General features: G+C 43.3%; 1 protein-coding gene across 4 annotated transcripts; it reads right to left on the reverse strand.

Moving 5' to 3' along the window:
- Positions 1-9,044: 9,044 nt before the first annotated feature.
- cpeb1b (cytoplasmic polyadenylation element binding protein 1b) lies at positions 9,045-19,501 on the reverse strand. 4 transcript variants are annotated; one of them, XM_034115967.1, is made up of 12 exons: positions 19,410-19,501; positions 19,066-19,165; positions 16,799-17,020; positions 15,283-15,512; positions 14,449-14,704; positions 14,204-14,317; positions 13,482-13,586; positions 12,781-12,917; positions 11,529-11,727; positions 11,139-11,233; positions 10,767-10,847; positions 9,045-10,449 (listed from the first exon to the last, which is right to left on the reverse strand). In XM_034115967.1, exons 1-12 carry the CDS (start codon positions 19,422-19,424, stop codon positions 10,339-10,341), a joined length of 1,665 nt encoding a protein of 554 aa, XP_033971858.1. In that variant the 5' UTR covers positions 19,425-19,501; the 3' UTR covers positions 9,045-10,338. The 4 variants fall into 4 exon arrangements, with proteins under 4 accessions (XP_033971858.1, XP_033971857.1, XP_033971856.1 ...); XM_034115966.1 differs by having other exon boundaries at positions 19,045-19,165; XM_034115965.1 differs by having other exon boundaries at positions 13,497-13,586; positions 18,994-19,165.
- Positions 19,502-19,987: the final 486 nt, after the last annotated feature.

The raw sequence follows: 19,987 nt of genomic DNA on the forward strand, positions 1-19,987 counted from the left end.
ACAAGTCATGTGCACATTTACTACGCCACTGAACATACTTACATTTAAATGTGTAGGCCTACTGCCTGGATTCAGCCATTTTCCGCCAAAGAAGCCTCAGGCTCGAAAATGACATTAATAATCTTTTTTCTCAAAGTAATGATAAACCTGTGAGTTGGATGTAGAAAAGTCTGAATCAATATATAATTGTTTTATTGTAAAGTAAATTCAGATTGAACATAGTGAAAACATGTAAATGATTGTGTCCGTCCAAAAAAGAAACATTACTTATAGTGAAAACCACCCTTGAATGATGGGATAGTAGACTAAAAGCTTTAGGAATCCAAACTATAACATATAATAAGTACCCTGTATCAAGATTGATGCAAAACAAGTGACATTTTACCTTTTTAGAGAGGTTTAGCAACAACAAAAAAACACCTTTGGGGCCATTGGGTGGATTTACCATTTCTCTGGAACCCATTGGTCGATTTTGGTGATTGACACCCATACTTGCCAACCCTCCCGATTTTCGCGGGAGACTCCCGATTTCACTGCCCTCTCCCGGTTTCCTCCCGGGGTCATATTTCTCCCGCATTTCTCCCGATTTCTGACAAAATCAGATTTACTCACGACTGTTTCCACTGAGGACTTTAATACAGCTACACTATTGTTTGGTTTCCATGGTAGTGCATCTCTTTAGTAGCGCGCGCAACTGAAAGTCTGAGAGGGTGTTCAACATGGTGAGGAAGATAGTCACAGAACAAGAATGGACAACTCTACCCTCTGCTCACTCCTTTCCTGGTCCTCATCAAGGATGGTGCTACAGGCAGCAAGGCATTGCACTTACAACTACAAGCATGTGTAGATGTTCTTTTCATCTTTAAAAGTCAGTTTCCCCGCTGCGAGGCTCCGGCGCGGTGGTTTTTAATTTCTCCCGTTTTCTGAGGTCTCAAGGTTGGCAAGTATGTTGACACCTCTTTTTAACCGTTAGAGCCAATATAATCGAAGGGGAAGTTCCACATACACACACACGTTACCATTGAAGTGAGAGCTATGCGCACGCAGTCGAAAGCAGCGGCGCAGATGGTCTCCAGGGGGCACCCCTCTCAGGGTAGCCCAGGATGTTGAGATGCTCCTCGTAGAGTGGCATCTCACCCCTGATGGCGGGGGGCGGCCACTGGCCCCATAGGCATGCGAGATGGCATCGGCAACCCAGTGGGACAACCGCTATTTAGAGAGAGCACGACCCTTCCTAGTGCCGCCATGGCAAACGAAGAGCTGCTCTGACCGCCGTATACAGGCCGTAGCGTCAATATACGCCCTTAGGGCACGCACAGGGCACAGCAACTCAGGCGTGCCGCTCTCCTGTGGAATGTTAAAGCGTGCCAGCTGCATAGGCCGATTGGAGTGGGGTAGTGGAAGCACCTTGGGCAGGAACGCCACATTCGGCCAGAGGGCAACACCCGAGCCATCGGAGTTCCACCTCAGGCATGTATCGCTCACGGAGAGGGCATGTAGCTCTCCAACTCGCTTCCCTGAGGTTATGGCAAGCAGAAATGCTGCCTTCAAGGACAGCCACTTAAGCCCCACCTGGGCCAGGGGCTCGAAGGGAGGAGATGATAGGGCATCCAGTACTAGGGGCAGGTCCCAAGCCGGAGCCCCACGTGGCGCCGTCGACTCTAACATGTCGGGCAGAGATTTTATTTTTTTATTTAACCTTTATTTAACCAGATAAAAACATTGAGATAAAATCTCATTTTCAATGCTGACCTGGCCAAGAAGGCAGCAACGTTACACATAACACATAACACATAACACAAACATATAAAATAAAAATAAAAAGATAGCAGCCATATAGACCTTCAAAGTGGACTGAGAACATCCACTATCCAGAAGGGACTGCAGGAACTCTAGAATGGTGGCCACAGAGCAATGCCCCGGATTTTCAGCCTTACCCAAACACCAGTGGGAGAAGAGCTTCCATTTGCACTCATACTGCGCTCGAGTGGATGGTGCTCTGGCATTCAGGATAGTTTCCCTGACAGATGCCGTGAAAACGCTCAACAGCGAGTTGGGCCCCGCAGAGGCCAAGCCCAGAGCTGAAGGCGGTGAGGGTCCGGATGCCAGATCTGACCCCTGAGCTGTGACAGAAGGTCCTTCCTGTCGGTGAGACGCCATGGTGGGCTGCAGCAGAGACTGCGCAGCAGTGGGAACCAAACTCTCCCCGGCCAGCGGGGGGCGACCAGAAGGAGCCTGTGCCCCTGAGAAAGGACCCTCTGAAGCGTCTGTAGTATCAGAGGCAGTGGCGGGAAGGCATACAGGAGACTGTCTGGCCAGTCGTGCACCAGAGTGTCCTGACCATCGGCGTAGGAAGCATCCTCAATGTGGGTGGGACAATTTGACAGGGGGTGTGGGCGGGTGGTGGAACTCACCTCCTCTAGGGGGGTCCGGGGGCATGCTCCCCCGGGAAGTTAAATGTTGAAGTTAAATGCATCAATCTGCTGCACTTTGAGAGCAAAATTAGGGACCAAATCTATGGATACATCTCTCAACAACACCCATGTGAAACAGAATTGTAAACAGATTTACTTTTTCTTTATTCATATTTTACAAATCACTCTCCTTTTAAACTGTATTTTTGTGTTACTGTCCTATGGTATGAGTTGGAATTATTTCATACCTGTTATTCTCTTGTTTTTTATAACTATAATGATCATATAAAGGTGTGCCTTGGAAATACTTATTTACATAAATGATTACCAAACCGTTTGAGACCCACTACTTAGACTAAAGTTAACTATCTAAACACTCAGAGAGTCCTTTACCTCACTGAGCTGTAGTTATCAGCCTCTCAGTCTGACAGGAGAGGACTCTCCCTCCAACTCTTTAATAACAGCGCCTTATATCCGGGTGTTAGTGGAGCACGCTAGTGAACTGTTAGCGCCGGAGCCTCGCAGCGTGGAAACTGGCGCGCATAACTTTACAACTAAAGACACAGCTACACAAAAAACGCAGCATGTGTACGGCTCTGAGAATCTGCCTTGGTACAAAGTAGCAGTGAAAACATGGTACGGAATTTCATTGATTTGGGCATTCTCACAATAAGCAAGTGGAATGGATTTGATAATGAAGCACTGACACAGCGCTCTACAGAGAGTGGCGAGTGGATAGACAAATGCACAGACTTTCCGCATAGTAAAAGTGGGGGGGTCTAAACTAATCATTTAAAAAAGTGGGAGGGACTTGTCCCACCCTCATATAATGGCTGTGACGCCCATGGTCCTGACCCATCGGGCTGGTCACCTCTGTCCAGGAGAACCAGAGGGGGCAGTGCCTCGACTCTTCCGAGGCAAAGAGGTCCACCTCGGCCCTGCCGAAAAGGCTCCAAATTGTCTCCACCACCTCCGGACGACGCCTCCACTCCCCCGGGGGAGGCTTGTGCCGAGAGAGGAAATCTGTGACCTGATTCTGGTCTCCTGGTAGAAAGACTGCCCGCAGACTGGCCAGGCGGGGGAACGCCCAAGACAAGAGGCTCTGTGAAACCCGGAGCAGCTGTGCGGACCTGGTGCCTCCCTGATGGTCGAACGAACGAGCACATGCTTGCCCGCCAGTTGGGGTAAAAAGTGCATGAGTGCAAGCAGCACAGCCCGAAGCTCTAGCACGTTGATATGGCGTGCACCTTCCTGGGCAGACCACTGACCCTGAGCAGTTCTGCCCCGCCACACTGCATCCCACCCTGAGAGACATGCATCCACAGTGACAGTCTCCCGGCGGGATGGGATGGAGCCCATGGGCACGCCCATCAGAAGATAGGCCCTGTCCCTCCAGCGGGACAGAGAGTGGAGGCACCGCTGAGACACCCTGACTCTCCTGTGCCTGTGCCACTTGGCGTCCAAGTGAAGGCTGTTCAGCCACATCTGCATGGGGCGCAGCGACAGCAGGCCTAAGGGCACAACGGCTGAGGCACGACGAGGTGTCAGGTAGGCCCTCATGGCGACTGAATCTAGGACCATCCCCTGGTAAGTGACCTGTTGGGAAGGGTCCAGGCAACTCTTCCTGGTGTTTACTGTTAGGCCCAACCGGGCTACGTGAGATAAGAGGCGCGCCGTATCCTGGGCCACTTGAGGCGGGGCGGCGCGCAGACCAGCCAGTCGTCTAGATACGGCAGGACCTTCACGCCCTGCACCTGCACGGGTGCGAGAGCTCCCGCCACGACCCTGGTGAACACCCTTGGAGAGAGGGAGAGACCAAAGGGAAGCACCCTGAACTGATAGTGTCGGCACTGAAAGGCAAACCTCAAGAACTTCCGGTGGTGGGATGCAATTGGCACGTGGAAGTAGGCGTCCCTCAAGTCCACGGTTGCAAACCACTCCCCCTGTGCGACAACACGAAGGGTGTCTGCTGTGGTTAGCATATGGAAGGGCAGCACCTTCAGGAATCTGTTGATTCCTCTGAGGTCCAAGACTGGATGGAATCCGCCGACTTTCTTACTCACAAGAAAGTACGCCGAGTAGAACCCCCCGGACTGAAGCAGAGGGTCTACTGGCTCGATTGCGCCCTTGGCCAAGAGGTCGGACAACTCTTGGGCCAGAGCTAAGGCCTTCGCCGAATCGCTGATAACTGTCATTTTGACCCGGCCGAAGGCTAGTGGCCGGCGTCGGAACTGCAATTCGTAACCCTGGGTTAGGGTGGAAACCACCCAAGGGTTGGAAGTACAGGCAGCCTAGTAGCTGAGCTGCTGCTGGGAAAATCAGCCGACGACCAGCCCCGGGACTTCAGGGCCTAGCCCCCCGGCCTCCGGAGCCCCTTGGGCTTGAGGCACGAGGCTGCCTAGAAAGCCGGCGACCGGCCTGCACCAATAAGGACACAACTCGTCCTAATTCCCTAGCCATTAGGGCAAAGGCCTGCAGTGATGCATCCAGAGTTCCCGTTAGCCGGTAATTACCGGACTATGACCGGTAAAATATGCTGAAGACCGGCAAATCTAAATCTCTCCGGTCAAAATGTCCGTTTGAGTGTTTCAAAATTTCGGGTCGCGATTTATTGACAAAGGAAAAAGTGGGTCCCGAGGCCTGACCAGTTGAGTTGAATTTGTGTTTGCGTCACGCAGCCATGGATGTATAATAAGAAAGTATTCATATAAGCATATAATCCGTTCTTATTGTGCATCCATGGGTAAAGGTAAAACGCATTAAGTACTGAACACGTCACATGAACGTGCCGGGCAGCGCGGTCCCATGGGTTAGATCCGCGTTCATAATGCCGAGGAAAATAACTCTCAGAATAACGTTATTAGCACATTTTACAACCTGAGGACCGATCGTCCTGACCCTTGAACAAATGTTCATACTGGGTAGTTTATTTAGTTTAAAAAAAATTATCAAACGATTTACAGACGTCTCTTTCCCAATGTTAGTCAATGGGAAAAAGTATTTCCGGGCCCAGCGACTGATACGGAAGTGTAGTACCGCCGTTTGGCCACATCTAATATTTTCCTCAGAGTCCGGCGCACTTCCTGGGGGCTTAGGGCTGGCTCCGCTTTTGCCAGCCAAAATAGTAGATATTGGTGAGTAAATGTTTTGAATTATGAATACTGGACATAGTAAGCTTAAAAACATTTTAGTGACCATTGCAAGTGACGAATAAATATTATAATTTGTGACCCCCCTCAAATTTAGCTGTAGAGGCTTTCAGGGGGGCTCAGGTGTTAATCGGGGGGGGTCGAGCTCCCCCAGATCCCCCCCGTATTCGGCACACTGCTCACCGGCCATTTTATTAGGGACCCCCTTTGCCTTCAGAGCTGCCTTCATTCTTCGTGGCATAGACTCAACAAGATGCTGAAACATTCATCAGAGATGGTCCAGATTGACATGAGAGCATCACGCAGTTGCTGCAGATTGGTTGGCTTCACATCCATGATGAGAATCTCCCGTTCCTCCACATCCCAAAGGTGATCGATAGCAGTGGTTCCCAACCTGGGGGGCGCCAACAATCGCAGGGGGTGCACCAGGCCTCAGATGATTTGAGGCCTAATATCATATTTAGACTTTTCTTTTCTCTTTTTTTTACCTTTTTTTTTTTTTTTTTTTAACATATAATTGTTACACAATACATGATTGTATACATTACAATAAACGTATACAAAATAATTGATTAATTAATTTTAGTTAGTAGCTAATAAAGGCATACTTTTTTCTATAAACTGCACTGTAACTTTTATCCATGTATTTTTTCTTTTAATGTTTATTTTATTATCTTTTATTTTTAATGACTGATTTTAAATGCCATTTTCTTAATGTCTTCCATTTTTGTAAAGCACTTTGAATTGCCTTGTGTTGAAAGGTGCTATATAAATAAACTTGCCTTGCCTTGCCTATAATAAATAATAATAATATAATATAATAGAAATGTTTCTTCTGCGCGTAAGGTGTCCAAACCGGGCTTGTCTGGATAAGCGCATTTTTAAAACATAGTCATTGTCCATGCCGGTTTCAGTTGGATTATTTGTCACAGTTGCTCCGATCAGATCGGTCTCCTCCATTTTGTAGATTATTTACGACTTTTGAATCCACATAAACACATCGGCAAAATCCGGCTTACTTTGAGCATGTGTTTTAAACAATTTAATCCCTTTGCGAATTTTTTACACTTGCGCAGTCATAATATTAATTTCTTCATACAGCGGGAATCCAAATGAATTCATCCTGAGTCCAATAACCATCAAAGTCACTCCAATAGTGCTCCTTAAATACGCTTTCATCCTCCTTTAACAAAATATGTCACATTCATCCAGTTTGTGACAGCAGTTGTAGCATTTTGAGACTCATAAACTCTAATTACCGCTGTTGCCTTGTCTGTTGCACCCCCCCCCCCCCCCCCCCCCTTGTGTGGAGGGGGGGGCGCAACTTCCAACAGGAGTAATTTGGGGGGGCTCTCGGGAAAAAAGGTTGGGAACCCCTGATCTATAGGATTTAGATCTGGTGACTGTGGCCATGTGAGTTCAGTGAACTCATCGTCATGTTCAAGAAACCAGTTGGAGATCATCTGAGCTCTGTGACATGGCACGTTGTCCTGCTGGAAGTAGCCATCACTGAAACCATTTGTAAAGGGATGGACATGGTCAGCAACAATACTCAGGTAGGCTGTGGCGTTTAGATAATGCTCAATTGGTACTAAGGGGCCCAAAGTGTGCAAAGAAAATATCCCCCACTGGATATTTTCCCTTTTTCGGACCATTCTCTGTAAACCCTAGAGATGGTTGTGGGTGAGAATCCCAGTAGATCAGCAGTTAGTGAAACACTCAGATCAGCCCGTCTGGCACCAACAACCATGCCACGTTCAAAGTCACTTAAATCTCCTTTCTTCCCCATTCTGATGCTCCGTTTGAACTTCACCAGGTCGTCTTGACAATGTCGACATGCCTAAATGCATTGAGTTGCTGCCATGTGATTGGCTAATTAGATATTTGCCTTAACGAGCGGTTAAACAGGTGTTCCTAATAAAATGGCCAGTGAGTGTAACTGGAAAAATATGAAAAAATACATGATATATAGTATCTCTGAAATCTCATGGAAAAAATACATATATAGTAAGTCGAAAATATTGTGAAAAGTAATAGTTTACTATGTTAAAAAAATATGAAAAAAGTCAGTTTGTCAAATTTCATGAATTCATATTACAGGATCTCAAAAATATCACGAAAAAGTCATAGTATAGTCAATTGAAAAATATATAATTCAAAGTATACTACAGTATGTCAAAAACATGACAAAAGTCATAGTCTATGCGAAATATCAACAAAAACTCATAGTTTACTATGTTAAAGAGATTAGTCATAGTATAGTCTTTAGAAAAATATGAAAGGAAACATGGTATAGTATGCGGAAATAGTCATTAAAAAAGTGTTGTAAAGTATCTTGACAATGAGATAATTTATTGTATACTTATATGAAAAAACCTCATAGTATAGTATGTCGAAAATATTGTGAAAAGGTCATAGCATAGTGAGTTGAAAAATATGAATAAAGTGCATGTAATGTCCAGTTATCTTGAAAATTAAGTCATAGTTGAAAGACATGAAAAAAGTAATTGTTGAAAATGTCATGAAAAAAAGTCATAGTATGTCCAAAATATCTCTATGTTGGAAATATGACAAGTCATAGTATTTCAGGAGTAATTAGTATAGTATGTCCAAAATATAAATTCAGTCATATTAAAGTAGGTCGTAAAATCAAAGTATACTGTATTAAAAAATATAAGTCATAGCATGTCAAAAATATGAAAAGTATTTGCACAGTATGTTGAAAATTCATGGAGAATCATTGTTTGCTCAAGAGTGATAGTGTTAAAAAGTAGTCAGTATATGTTGAAAATATAATTTAAAAAAAAAAGCTATATATATATATATATATATATATATATACACACACACACAATATATATTATGAGAATACCATGAGCATTTAATCTCATTTTGAAGACAAAAACAAATAAGAAAGCCTGGAGTTTGTAGAGACAGCCGGGGAAAGTCTAAAGGTCAAGACAAGTTGCATTGTGAGAAAAGTTGAATGCAGTGATTTCGCAGCCAGACTTAGTCAGGCGGAGTTATCTAGCGTTTAGCCCATTTCAGCCCAGTATGTAAAATGAGATAAGTGGTTTATCAAAATGTTAAAGCTACAGAGACGATAAAATGCAATTTATTTAAAACCCAATGCTTAGTAAACACGCCACGGACTGAAAGAAAAAGAACTGTAGTATTCGTAATGAGTGGTAAGCATAAGTGTCAAATGTTTCCTATAAAATGAGTTTGCACAACTCGTCTGACTGTTGACGTGTTGCTGATGTGACAGCGTCACAAGCTTTGTAGGTACAATGCTTGCAACGTTGTCATGGGCACCTGCCCAGTGACTGAAATTAGCATTTAGAAATAATCTAGCATATAGTCTTGTCTTTTTGAGATTCATTTGTATGCATGGACCTTGTTTTTTTTAAGATTTCACAGAACCGACAGTGATGACTTGACCAGAGAGATGACCCAGAAGAGAAGAGTCTGACACAGCAGGTAATGCTTAAACACCTTTATTGTGCCCAATCTGAACATACTCCACAACTTAGTAGCAGCAAACTTGGCAGACCACAATGAGGTAGACTTTCAAAAATCTAAAAAGCAGCTGGGCTAAGGGACAACAAGCTCAGCATGACAAACTTAATGGATAAAGAAAAGACACTTTGTCTTTGGCACACAGCTTATTATGCATTTATGTCCAACTGGAACAGGAAGGCAAAATGGGATAAGAAAGCGTGGAATCATTTACTTGGTCTACTCAAGCTCTGGATAGATTTAATGTATTATCAATCAGCTAAGTGGAAGTTCTTACATTCAACAGGAAACAAGCAGCTGTTTTAAAATAGGCGAGTCCCCCTGCTGATGTACAAAAGTGATTAAAAACCACTGCCACCTCTCCACACGTGCAAATTAAAAAGTGCAAAAATTAAACTACATACAGTCAAATGTTCATTCACTCTGCTCTCAACAGGATCCATCAGGTGCTTGAGAAATGATAGATTGCCCAGTTGAAGCATATCAGGTACTATCGGTAAATACATTAAATATAACGGGACCAACAAAGCAAGTTAAAGTTCTACTTCCAACATTTTGTGCCCATTCAGTTGAAGTTTAGGAGGGCAAATTAAAAAGAAAAATTGATGAGAAAAAAAAAGGAGAAAAACAAAAAAGGGGGATTTTCCCAAAACGGCCGCCTGGTAGAATTCTATTCAAAATGTTCATGTCATGACTTAAAACCGTGTGTACAAATTAGTAAAAAACTGCGTAAAAATGTCTGAAATGCGACTGGTTAAATGAAGTCCAACGTTTAACTCCCAAAAGTAAGAAACACCAGTTGGCTTGCACAGGAAAAACAGATGCCAACTGGGGGTAGGAGAGAGTGGGAGCGAGCATGGAAGAAAAATAAAAATTTAAAGGCACTGTATGGCATTTGCCAATGAACGGCATGAGACTTGCGTGATGCTCTTCACTATGCAACACAAGTAAACAAAAAACCAAAAAAAAGGGCATTTTCATCCACTTCTTAACCATAGGCTGACTCCCAACTTTCTGTCTGGCCACCGGTCTGAGAAAATGTGTGAAGGGCCCCTTGTCATCCCAACACTGTGCATAGTGCCACTGAACAGCAAAAAAGTAGCAAGTGCAAAAGTGAACATTTTCTACAGTGATATCCCCAGTGCCTGGTGGAGTGCCGCGATGCCCTCGTGCAGAGGGACACCTGGCACACGTGCTCTCCTTGGCGGGCAGCCGCCCCCCTCCAGAGGGGCCCCTTCAGAGTGTGCTCCTCTGCTCTAGCTGGAGTCCCGGTTCTTCTGGTTGCGCATCAGGGGCCGGTGGTTGCTCAGGATGTCCATGGAGTGCTGCCAGTGCCAGCAAGAGCGGCAGTAGTACTTGAAGCAGGCCTGTGGGAAGAAATCACATTTCACAGGTTAACCCGTGGCGCCCGTCTAACAGCAATATGGCTGTACTGAAGTCAGACAGTATGCACAATCAATACAAATGCTGTCCATTCTAATCTGAGGTAAAACCCAAAAGGAGAGCACTATTGCAATAACAATCCCTCTTTGCAGATATTGTAAACTTACAAATATTTTTTAAATTTGTAATAATTACAACTGCCATGACAATAAAATCTAGCCTATAATGAACAGTCATTTAATTTATCAATACGTTTATCAGAATTGGGTTAAATGTTTTACTTTTCATAAGTTTCACTGACCTGGTCTCTGCAGAAGAAAGGCCCGGGTTGGCGAAGGCAAACTTGACACATTGAGTCCTCCAGGTACGGGTCAATCTGGACCTGATGGGGGGGGGGGGGGGGGGAGACAACGCAGTGATAATCAACTGATAAGGTATTTGTACTTATTTTTTACAAGCGAGTCAAAGGCTGTCACTCTCCCCAACAGCAGCAGGGACATTAAGGATTATAACCAGCGGGGAACGAATCATAGTTTACATCTCTTACTACAGTAAGACATGCCTTAATATGAGCTCAGTAAAAGTGTTGCTAATTTAAAACGTCTTTATATGCTGACAGGTAGTTTGATATATCACGTAAATTAGTTATAAACCATGCTGGAAAGTATCTTACCTTCTTTGTAAACTTGGGGGTTTTGATTTCTACAAATGCTGCGCACACAGCCTTCAGGTAACTGCGCTGATTGTTAAAAGTGACGCGTCCAGAGCCTGAAAGAGACCATATTTATAAAAACAATCATTTCATGGCCTTCTCTGATTTCTCAATAGTCAGAACTGTAAATGATCCAAAAATGTAAAATCATAACTCTTGAGGACCCGACCCATTAAAACATTAAATTGGCTTCCTGTCTATGTAGGGTTATGAATGTGACTCAGTAAGTGCTCCCAATTGTTTCTGAAGTTATTTCATTATAATCAGTGCAAAGGACTGAAGTTATTCCAGTTAGTATGTCATTAAAAGCTAACCAGAGATCTTCAGACTGCAGGCACACAGGAGTCTCACCTATGGGGTACTTGTGCTTGTCCGTGTCGATGCCAGCGTACATGACTCCTCCGAACAGGTCGTTCATGATGCTGGCCAGCGCCTCAGCGTTCAGCATGCCGTGCAGCGCCCCAACAAACACCGTCTTACTGGGGTCCAGACGCTGGGCGGGGCAGCGCACGTAGTTACTGTCAGAGATCACCCAGGGGATCACCTGCACCTGAAACCAGAACATGAGTCCCACGAGTCACTCTAACTAATTCTCCTAATGATGAGTTTAATTAATTATTTACCTTTTGGACTGTTTGTATACCAATTAATGTTTTTATTCTACACTGTCAATTCAAATGTTCTTGCAAACATTGCAACTTTGTTCATGGAAAATTCAATCCTATATAAATACATACAAAAATAACCTGAAAATACTCATTACCGTGTAGCTGGACGACAAAACCGTCAATTATTCAAAGTATAATTGTTGTTATAGCCAAGTCTAAAATCAGAAAAGCAGCAAATGCTCCCTCGTCAGTTGCTGGAATGTTTTGCTTTTTATTTTTTATTTGTTTATTATGAACAATTAATGGATTATAAATTATGCCATTTTGTTTTCTGTTGGATCGTTTAATTTGATCAGCTTTATTGTGCTTCGGCAATAAAAAGGGGAATTGTATTTGTAATATTTTGGAGTGGGTAAGTATTTAATTGCATGGCTGAGCAGCAGTTTGCAGAAGAGATCGGGGTGTGGATATCGTAAGAACATTGGCAACTCCATGTTGCAGTCATTGGAGGAAGAAGGATCCACATTTACTACATTGACTAAAGGAAAGGTACCATCGTCACAGTGTCAAAAACACTCTGGTACAGGTTTAAGTCCTGCATATTGCTTAAGTTAAAGAATGTAACTTTAATCAAGAAAATTTACTTTTAGTGTAGGAACATGCACCCTGTAACTACATTACATTTCTTTTGTAATTATGCATTCATGTAGTAGGTGGTCATGTTTAATTGTTTGACTGGAACTCATTTTCCTCCTCGATTAATGTGCTAAGTAAACAATACTGAAGCAGTAGTTCAAACTTCATCATTTTGTCATTATTGATAAGGTGGAACAATTAAACGTTTGTCTTTGTGTTTAAAAACATATATATTTTAATCAACTAATTTCAGATATACTCTTATATACACTGTTTAAGTGGAAGTAAAAAGTACCATGAAAAGACTGAAGTATATACTTTAGGGGGGAAGAACATTTCCTGAGAACTGTACTACTCACATCCTTGCACCTCATCCTGCGGCTGGACATCTTGAAGTAGTACTCCCTGCTGTCCTCGGGGTGGAAGGGGTCCTGGGAGCAGGCGTGGAGCAGCGCCCGCACAGACTTCTCGTTCTCAAACACCAAGTAAACATACCCTAAATAACAAACAAAACTTTAGGATATAGAGTATGTTTAAATATACATCTATCCATTTTCAGTTCAGTTTAACCTTTATTAAGCAAAAAGTATTCAACAAATGATCCATAGTTAAAATAATCATGAGCTGCGGCCTAGGCAGGTAATTTCTCCTTAAATTGTCTATAAGCCATACAAAAAGAAAATGTATGTAGCAGGTAGACATCTCAAATTATGAAGACATTGGTTTTGAACCCTGCATCAGAAAAAATAAATAGATCAATCCTAAAAAAGACCCTCAAACATTATTTTGTTTGACCAACAGAGGAATAGGTGATTAGTGAACAATCACAGAATCTAATAAAAGCTTTCAAAAGCTGTCAGTTACTACAGGTCTAATTTATTATGAAGCATACTCATGTTTAGTCACCTTCATCCATCTATGCTACATTTAAATTCCCATTATCACTAATACAGTGTAGCTGCAGAGACCTCCAGCCAAACTCACCAACATGCTTTGTGCTCACCACTGTGCCACCCTGACACCATGAAGGAATAAAAATAGCCTACCAGCCTGTCGTTACCTTTAGCAACATTACCTTTGGGAGGACAGCGAGGGTGCTTTCCATCCTTACCAGGCCACTCCACACTCAGAGGGCCGTAACCGCTGAAGGTGTTGATCAGGCCGGCTGTAAGAAGATAGCTGCTCAATGTGCGAGTTCATTCATATTGGAGGGTGGGCACCAAAAACTGTATATTTGCATCATTCTCCGCTTTTTGATTCCAACTTTTCAATGGTTGAATGACTAGATATTTTTCTAAGTGTGTCACCAAAATACTGGTGAACAAAGTTAAAAGGATGTTTAGTTAACAGAAGTCATGTGGTCTAGCCTCAATACAAGAAAATGATTTTTACAACATGTATCTTTTTCTTATTAGAAATTCCTTACTCCCTTGATAGTTTTACCAACCAAAATGTTCATCACTTTTGGAATGTAAAAGTTACACTTTTTAGGTTTTTTTATTGACTATCAGTGATGAAGGCCAAAACCTGAAAGTACACTCACAGATGTGCTCAGAAGTACAGGTAAAAGAAAGAAAACAACTCAGACTCAAGACTCACACCAGGAGCCACAAAGTTAGCAAAAAGCGATTTTTTTACTCTACTGGTTATGTTTTATCTAGCATATTTAGCCTACCCTACCAGGATTATGCAAGTATATACATACATAACCCCTTTAGAACTGCACTGTAAGACTTAAAATCATCACTATTATAAGTCAAATTACAATAAAGCAGCAGTTACCTTCTGTGATGTCCCACGGCACACCACCAAGGAAGACCTTGCAGGAGTACAGAGGATCCTTGTTGTTCCTGGGAGGCAGCTGGCCGCTCCAGGTGAACGTGGCCTCATTCACAGCTGAAACGTCCAGAAGAAAAGAAGGTAAGCAAAAATTCTGGGGTACATTTTTTTAAATTATTCTTATAACATTCATTATGCATTATGAGTGAGCTTTAGAGACCACAACATTTGACTGAAGTCAGATTCACCTGCAGCTTGTCTGTGCAGGCGGGCCTCCCTCTCAATGCTGAACGTATCATCAGGCTGGTGGTCCAGCATGTCTGTACCAGGCCAGGGAGAGCTGCTACGCCAGCGGCGGGAAATGCCGGAGGCGGGGCTGACGCTGGGCGGTGGAGTCAGAGGGGAGCCGGAGTCCTGGGGGTCCAGACGCCCGCCCAGCCGCAGCAGGTCCTTCTGCATGCTTGATGTCATATAAGGCAGAGGAGGGGAAATCCGCAGAGTCGACTGGAGAAAAGACATGTACAGATTATTATACTGAAGACAAAATACTTAAAATATGATCAGTGTTTAGAGTTTGAATGATTACCATATGTTCTCAGAAAAAGTTAGCACAAAAAGTTAAAGACTGGCCAATGACAACGGCCATATATACCACTGTATGAGGCGCCCTTAGAGCCACTGGATTTCAATATGGAACATCATTGTAGAAAGTGTTGAGATTAATTGTGTAGCTCAATGGAAGAAAAAAAAAGTTATCTGAGGAAGTATATAAAATAGTTCTGTAAATGAAACTCTTGTAAAAACGATTTAGTGCTTTGGAAATGTACATTTGAATGAATTAATCATAGATAAACCAAGTGTAGCAATTGAATAAACAACAAAAAGCTAATAAAAACCAGAAAGGGTTTTACAGGGAGGTAGGAAAGGAGCGCATTTTAAGTAAAGGCCCACCCAACTGTTTGATAATTTATGGCTTAAGGTCAAACCAGCGGGTTAATCTATGTTTAAAACAAAATGTCCCCATGACTGAGCTCCCCGGACAATCCAATAATAAACAGGAATCACAGAACCAGTATCATTACCAGCATTTCAGAGAGGTGGTCTGAGCCAGAGCTGAAGCCGCTGGTCTCAGAGTCTTCAGGACTGTTGGAGCGAGAGTCTAAAAAGGAGCTGGAGTCCAGACGGTTTGCTATGCGAGCCATGCTGGGAAACTTCTCCAGGAAGTCAGCAGCCATGCTCATGGACTCTGGGGGCAGGTAGCCTGGGGGCTTCCCAAGGAGGCTGCTGAAGGGGCTGTTCAGCATACCCAGCACTGGAGGAAAAGGACAACACCATTAATAGTCTTCTTAAGATGATTCAGCCATTTGTGTACATGTAGCCATGGTTACTGCTTAGCTTGTTTGATGTCGTTTGTTTTGCAAGAGGATGAGCAAACTGAAGTGTGTGCTGAATCTACAGAGCAATATCGATTTGTGAGGAGGCATGCAGAAATTGCAAATTCAAGTTTCTAACATTTGCATCTTTGTTCATCAAGTTGCAAAACAGGTTTCTAATCAGGGGCAAAGTCACATAATGTAGGTTTCTAATTTCCCAAAATGTGCCGGTGCACAAGCTGGCTGCCAACAGCAACACAGTTGAGGCGAAGCTTACAGCGGTTTTACTTTTGATATTTGGCAACTTGGCTGACTAAAACCTGGAACACAACCTTGTCACAGAAGTTACACATTTTACAAACTGGAGGCCAACTAATCCATCACCTTTCAAAAAGAAAGGCTAGCTCCTGAACTATAACCAGCAGCTTTATTCCTCCCATAACACAGAGAGTCAGGTGTATTGCCTTTATCAGTAAACATGTGGCAGCACTGAGGGGTATTATTCAGCTTTAGGCCGCAGTCAAAGCTCGGTCAGACTTTCAGAAAGCTCTAAATGAAGTTATGCTGGGTGGGTATGGACATGCAGCGATCAAACTATAGCACTACAAATGGGTCAGGGCAGGTGGGGCACCTTTACAGTCTGCAATATCTCCACAAAGACGACTCATTTAAGAACTGTGAACATCCGATATAAGTATTTACATCACCCATGTACAAATGATAAGCAGCTAACTTGGGGGGGTTGGTATATCGTGTATGAAAAACAACATCCTGCCATCATCAGTGTCATCAACAGGTACTTCGTATTTTAGAAATTAGTCAACCTTGTTGTTACAAGACACATCTCTTCCAATACGTTTTAGGAAAAGAAAAAGTAACTCCACTGGAGTATTTGTTTGCCTGCTGGATTGCTAGAGATGCAGCAAAGCAAAACTGCCACATCATCCTCCCTATTGACGCTACAGTCTGTTCCCACACACAGACTGCTGTAATGATGATGCACGACATATTTCTAAACATGAGGGCTACACAAGTCAAGACACACTACCTCACAGATGTTACAATATCTACTGTAATGCTAAGATAAATGGGGTCAGGGAAAGAGCTTATAAACTCTTCAGAAAACCACCAACCTCCCTCTGACATTGATTGTTTAAAAAAATATTTGCTGGTTTTGCCATCATTCCTTTTATCCATCGAGGTAAACAAGAACAGTGGTACTTACTGGAGGGTGAGCTGGTCTGAACCGGGGAGGGGGAACTGTGTGCGTCCGTATCCTGGCTGCTCCAGGGTCTGTCCCAGCCAGACAGCCGGAGGGACTGGAGGCCCAGGCCCAGGTCTGCGACACCCGGAGGGCCCCGGGACGTCGGCGTGTCCTGGGAGCCGGGAATTCCACCACAGTTTGGGAAGAGCATCCTCCTGCTGCCCACCGCAGCCAGCTCCGACTCTTTTCGATCAAAGATCCAGGTCAGAGATTTAGAGAAGAGAGGAGAGAATTTGTTAGGCAGCTGAAAGAACTGTTTCAGTCTATGCATATAAATGGGCAGGGAGTAACTAGTCACACAAAACAGTTTCTGTGAAAATAAATCTAGTTTAAAAATAAACTTCCCTGAACACGACCACATCTCCCCCTACCCTGGCTGACGGGGGAGCTAACCTGCTGCCTCTGTGCCCGGTGCAACTGCCATGCATCTCTGTCCGCATCACTGACCCACCTAGCAGCATGTGACATGGCTGCTGATGCACTCACACACCCCTGCTAATGACATCAGCTGTCCCCCCCACCTCACTGCTTCCTTGCCTAACAACTGTGTAATGAAAAATTCCTGCTGGAGCTATTGGTTTGTTGATAGAAGTACTCCGCTCTCTGGTACGCACAGCACATCTCTGAGTGAGTGGGAAGAGAGCCTCCACTGCTACCAGTTACAGCTAACTCCGTCTAGCCTCGCTTCCTGAGCGAGCGGACAGAGGCAGGAGGAGGGAGGGCGAGGCGAGGGGCAGAGCTACAGCAGCATGGTGGAAGGCAGCAGGGGAGCAAATGACTCAGCAGACTTTGTTTAAAATAAAAAAAGCCACACTTAATGCTGCTCAATTGGTTATTAGAAAATAGATAGATAGCTTGTTAAAAATCACACACTAGTTTATTTTCCTGATTTTTAAAAGGAACTGTGCATGTAGAGCCTTGCTGTGGCAAAAATCAGCTGACTGATCAGATGATGAGGACGGAGCAATTTGCAATGCCAGCTCCTCCCTCCAGGCCTGGATAGCATCCAGCTGCAGCCCTGATTCAGCAACACTGAGCAAGGGTGGAGGGGGAAGAGAGGCCACAACATAATTTTAACTCTATTTGCAGCAACAAACAATTCCCTTCTGTATCAATTGTAACTTATCACACACAAGTGTCATACTGCATCTTATGTCGAGCCGCATATACATCTTTACATTATCTGGACCAAGACTACAGAAATGCCCTGAGCAAATGACCACTTCAAGAAAAAGTACGCAGACACTGTGCCGAGCTAAAATCTTGGCCAATCTCACTTCTGGGGTTAAAACACTTCAAAGTGCTGCAATGCTGCAGATCTGCGATGCAGCACGAATCAGCTGCTGGCATCTGAATGATAATGACAAGGTGAACGAGGTCTAACAGATGGCATTCTGGATAAGATGGGGACTCCTGTGAGGATGAAACTTTTAACATGAAAAAAATATCCATCTTATTTTATGGTTTCTAGCCCAAATGTGGCTCCACAACAAAAATGCATATCACATAACAGCAGCAGGGGAATTCAGTAGCTATCACATAGGTTGCGTATCTTTAATTTCAGTATGCATACATATACACATAGGATGCTGGTTACTAGAGCAAAAACATTTTGCCAATAAGTCTCAACAGAAAATGTAATTCCGGAAAGATCTTTGTCTATAAGAAATGTCAAAAAAAAATCTTAATTTTCAGCTGGTCAAATGCTTGTGTTTATTGTTTGAGAATTTAAATACAGACATCTGGTTTATGGACTGTTTGGTAAAGACAGAACCAGAAACGTCAAGATGTCACATGGGGGGCTTCTGGGAAATTGTGATATTTCAACAACAAAAAGAGCAGTTGGTTGATTATCTTTGGACCTACAATAAACAAATGTTCTACTCAAAATGGTATTGATGGCAATGTGTTAAAAACGCATTTGGTCCTTAAAAGTGTAACATTAACCAAAAACACTCACTTTAAATTCATGAAAACACTTTAATAAAACGACATCTTTCCATGTGAGCTCGAATTCAAATGGGTAATGTTCAGTGGAGGGACTTAACTTGGATTTAGTTTTTTCTGAAACCTTGTGTTTAACCATTTATAGTTTTCTTGCTTCTTGCAGCCAAGACGACCTGCTGCAGAGTGGGAAAATACTAAACAGACTTTACCACACAGCAGGTCTGGCTTTCCCCTGGTGTTGTTAGGTGTGGTGCACACACCGCTGAAATCCAGAGCGTTACCCAGCAAGGTGTTCATCCTGCGAAAGATGTCCGCGTTGCTGCAGGTCGAAAGGGCCGCAGACTCCGAGTCCGGGCTGTCTGGCCTGCGGGGATCGTTTCTCTGCAGGGAAAGAAACCAAAAGACAGGGGAAATTATTTCTTAATTAAAGCTAGAAGTCTAGCTCAAGGTTAGCACATATGAGGCTGGTTTTTCAACTATTATTAGACTGCTCTGGGGAGTTCTTTTGGGTAGGAATTAAGAGTTTAGAAGAGAGATACGTCGGTGGTAGTTTCATGTCACACATAAGGTCAAATGTCAACGTTAGACTAACTCAATACACCAATATATTTAGTGTTTTACTCACCAGGGAAAAAGCCATGATGTGGACTAACAGCCTGTGAGAAATGTCCAAATTATAACCGCTAGCATCAATAAAAGGTCATATTTAAGAAGTCAGCTAGCCAGCTAATTAGTCTCAATTTGTTGAACGTGTGCTCAGCGAATGAATGTCTCGTGGCCTGCTCACGTGACCCACATCAAAAGAACACCGCACAAAATAATAATCACGTGTTAACCACGAAAGAAATTTGACAATATTTAAACAATTTGTGATTTCTAAGTATAACTTAATAAGAAAGGCTTTGTGAGAATGCAATCAGTCAAGAGCTTATGTAATTTTAACCCGGAGAGATGGAAAGTTATTGATCCACATGGGAAATAAAGTCTATGCAGCAGCAGTATCAGTTCAGTGAGGACAAAGAATAAAAGAACATGGGCACACAAATAAAGAAATATCAATACTACATAAAGGATAGAGGGTTATGCGATATCAGAATCAGAAATTATTTATTAGTCCCTCAGCAGGGAAATGTACATTGTTACAGCAAAAGTGGCATAGCAGGTAAAAAAAGGCATGCAATAAAATTCATGATACAACTCAAA

This window comes from Trematomus bernacchii, unplaced genomic scaffold, assembly GCF_902827165.1.
Source record: "Trematomus bernacchii unplaced genomic scaffold, fTreBer1.1, whole genome shotgun sequence".
Taxonomy (NCBI): Eukaryota; Metazoa; Chordata; class Actinopteri; order Perciformes; family Nototheniidae; genus Trematomus; species Trematomus bernacchii.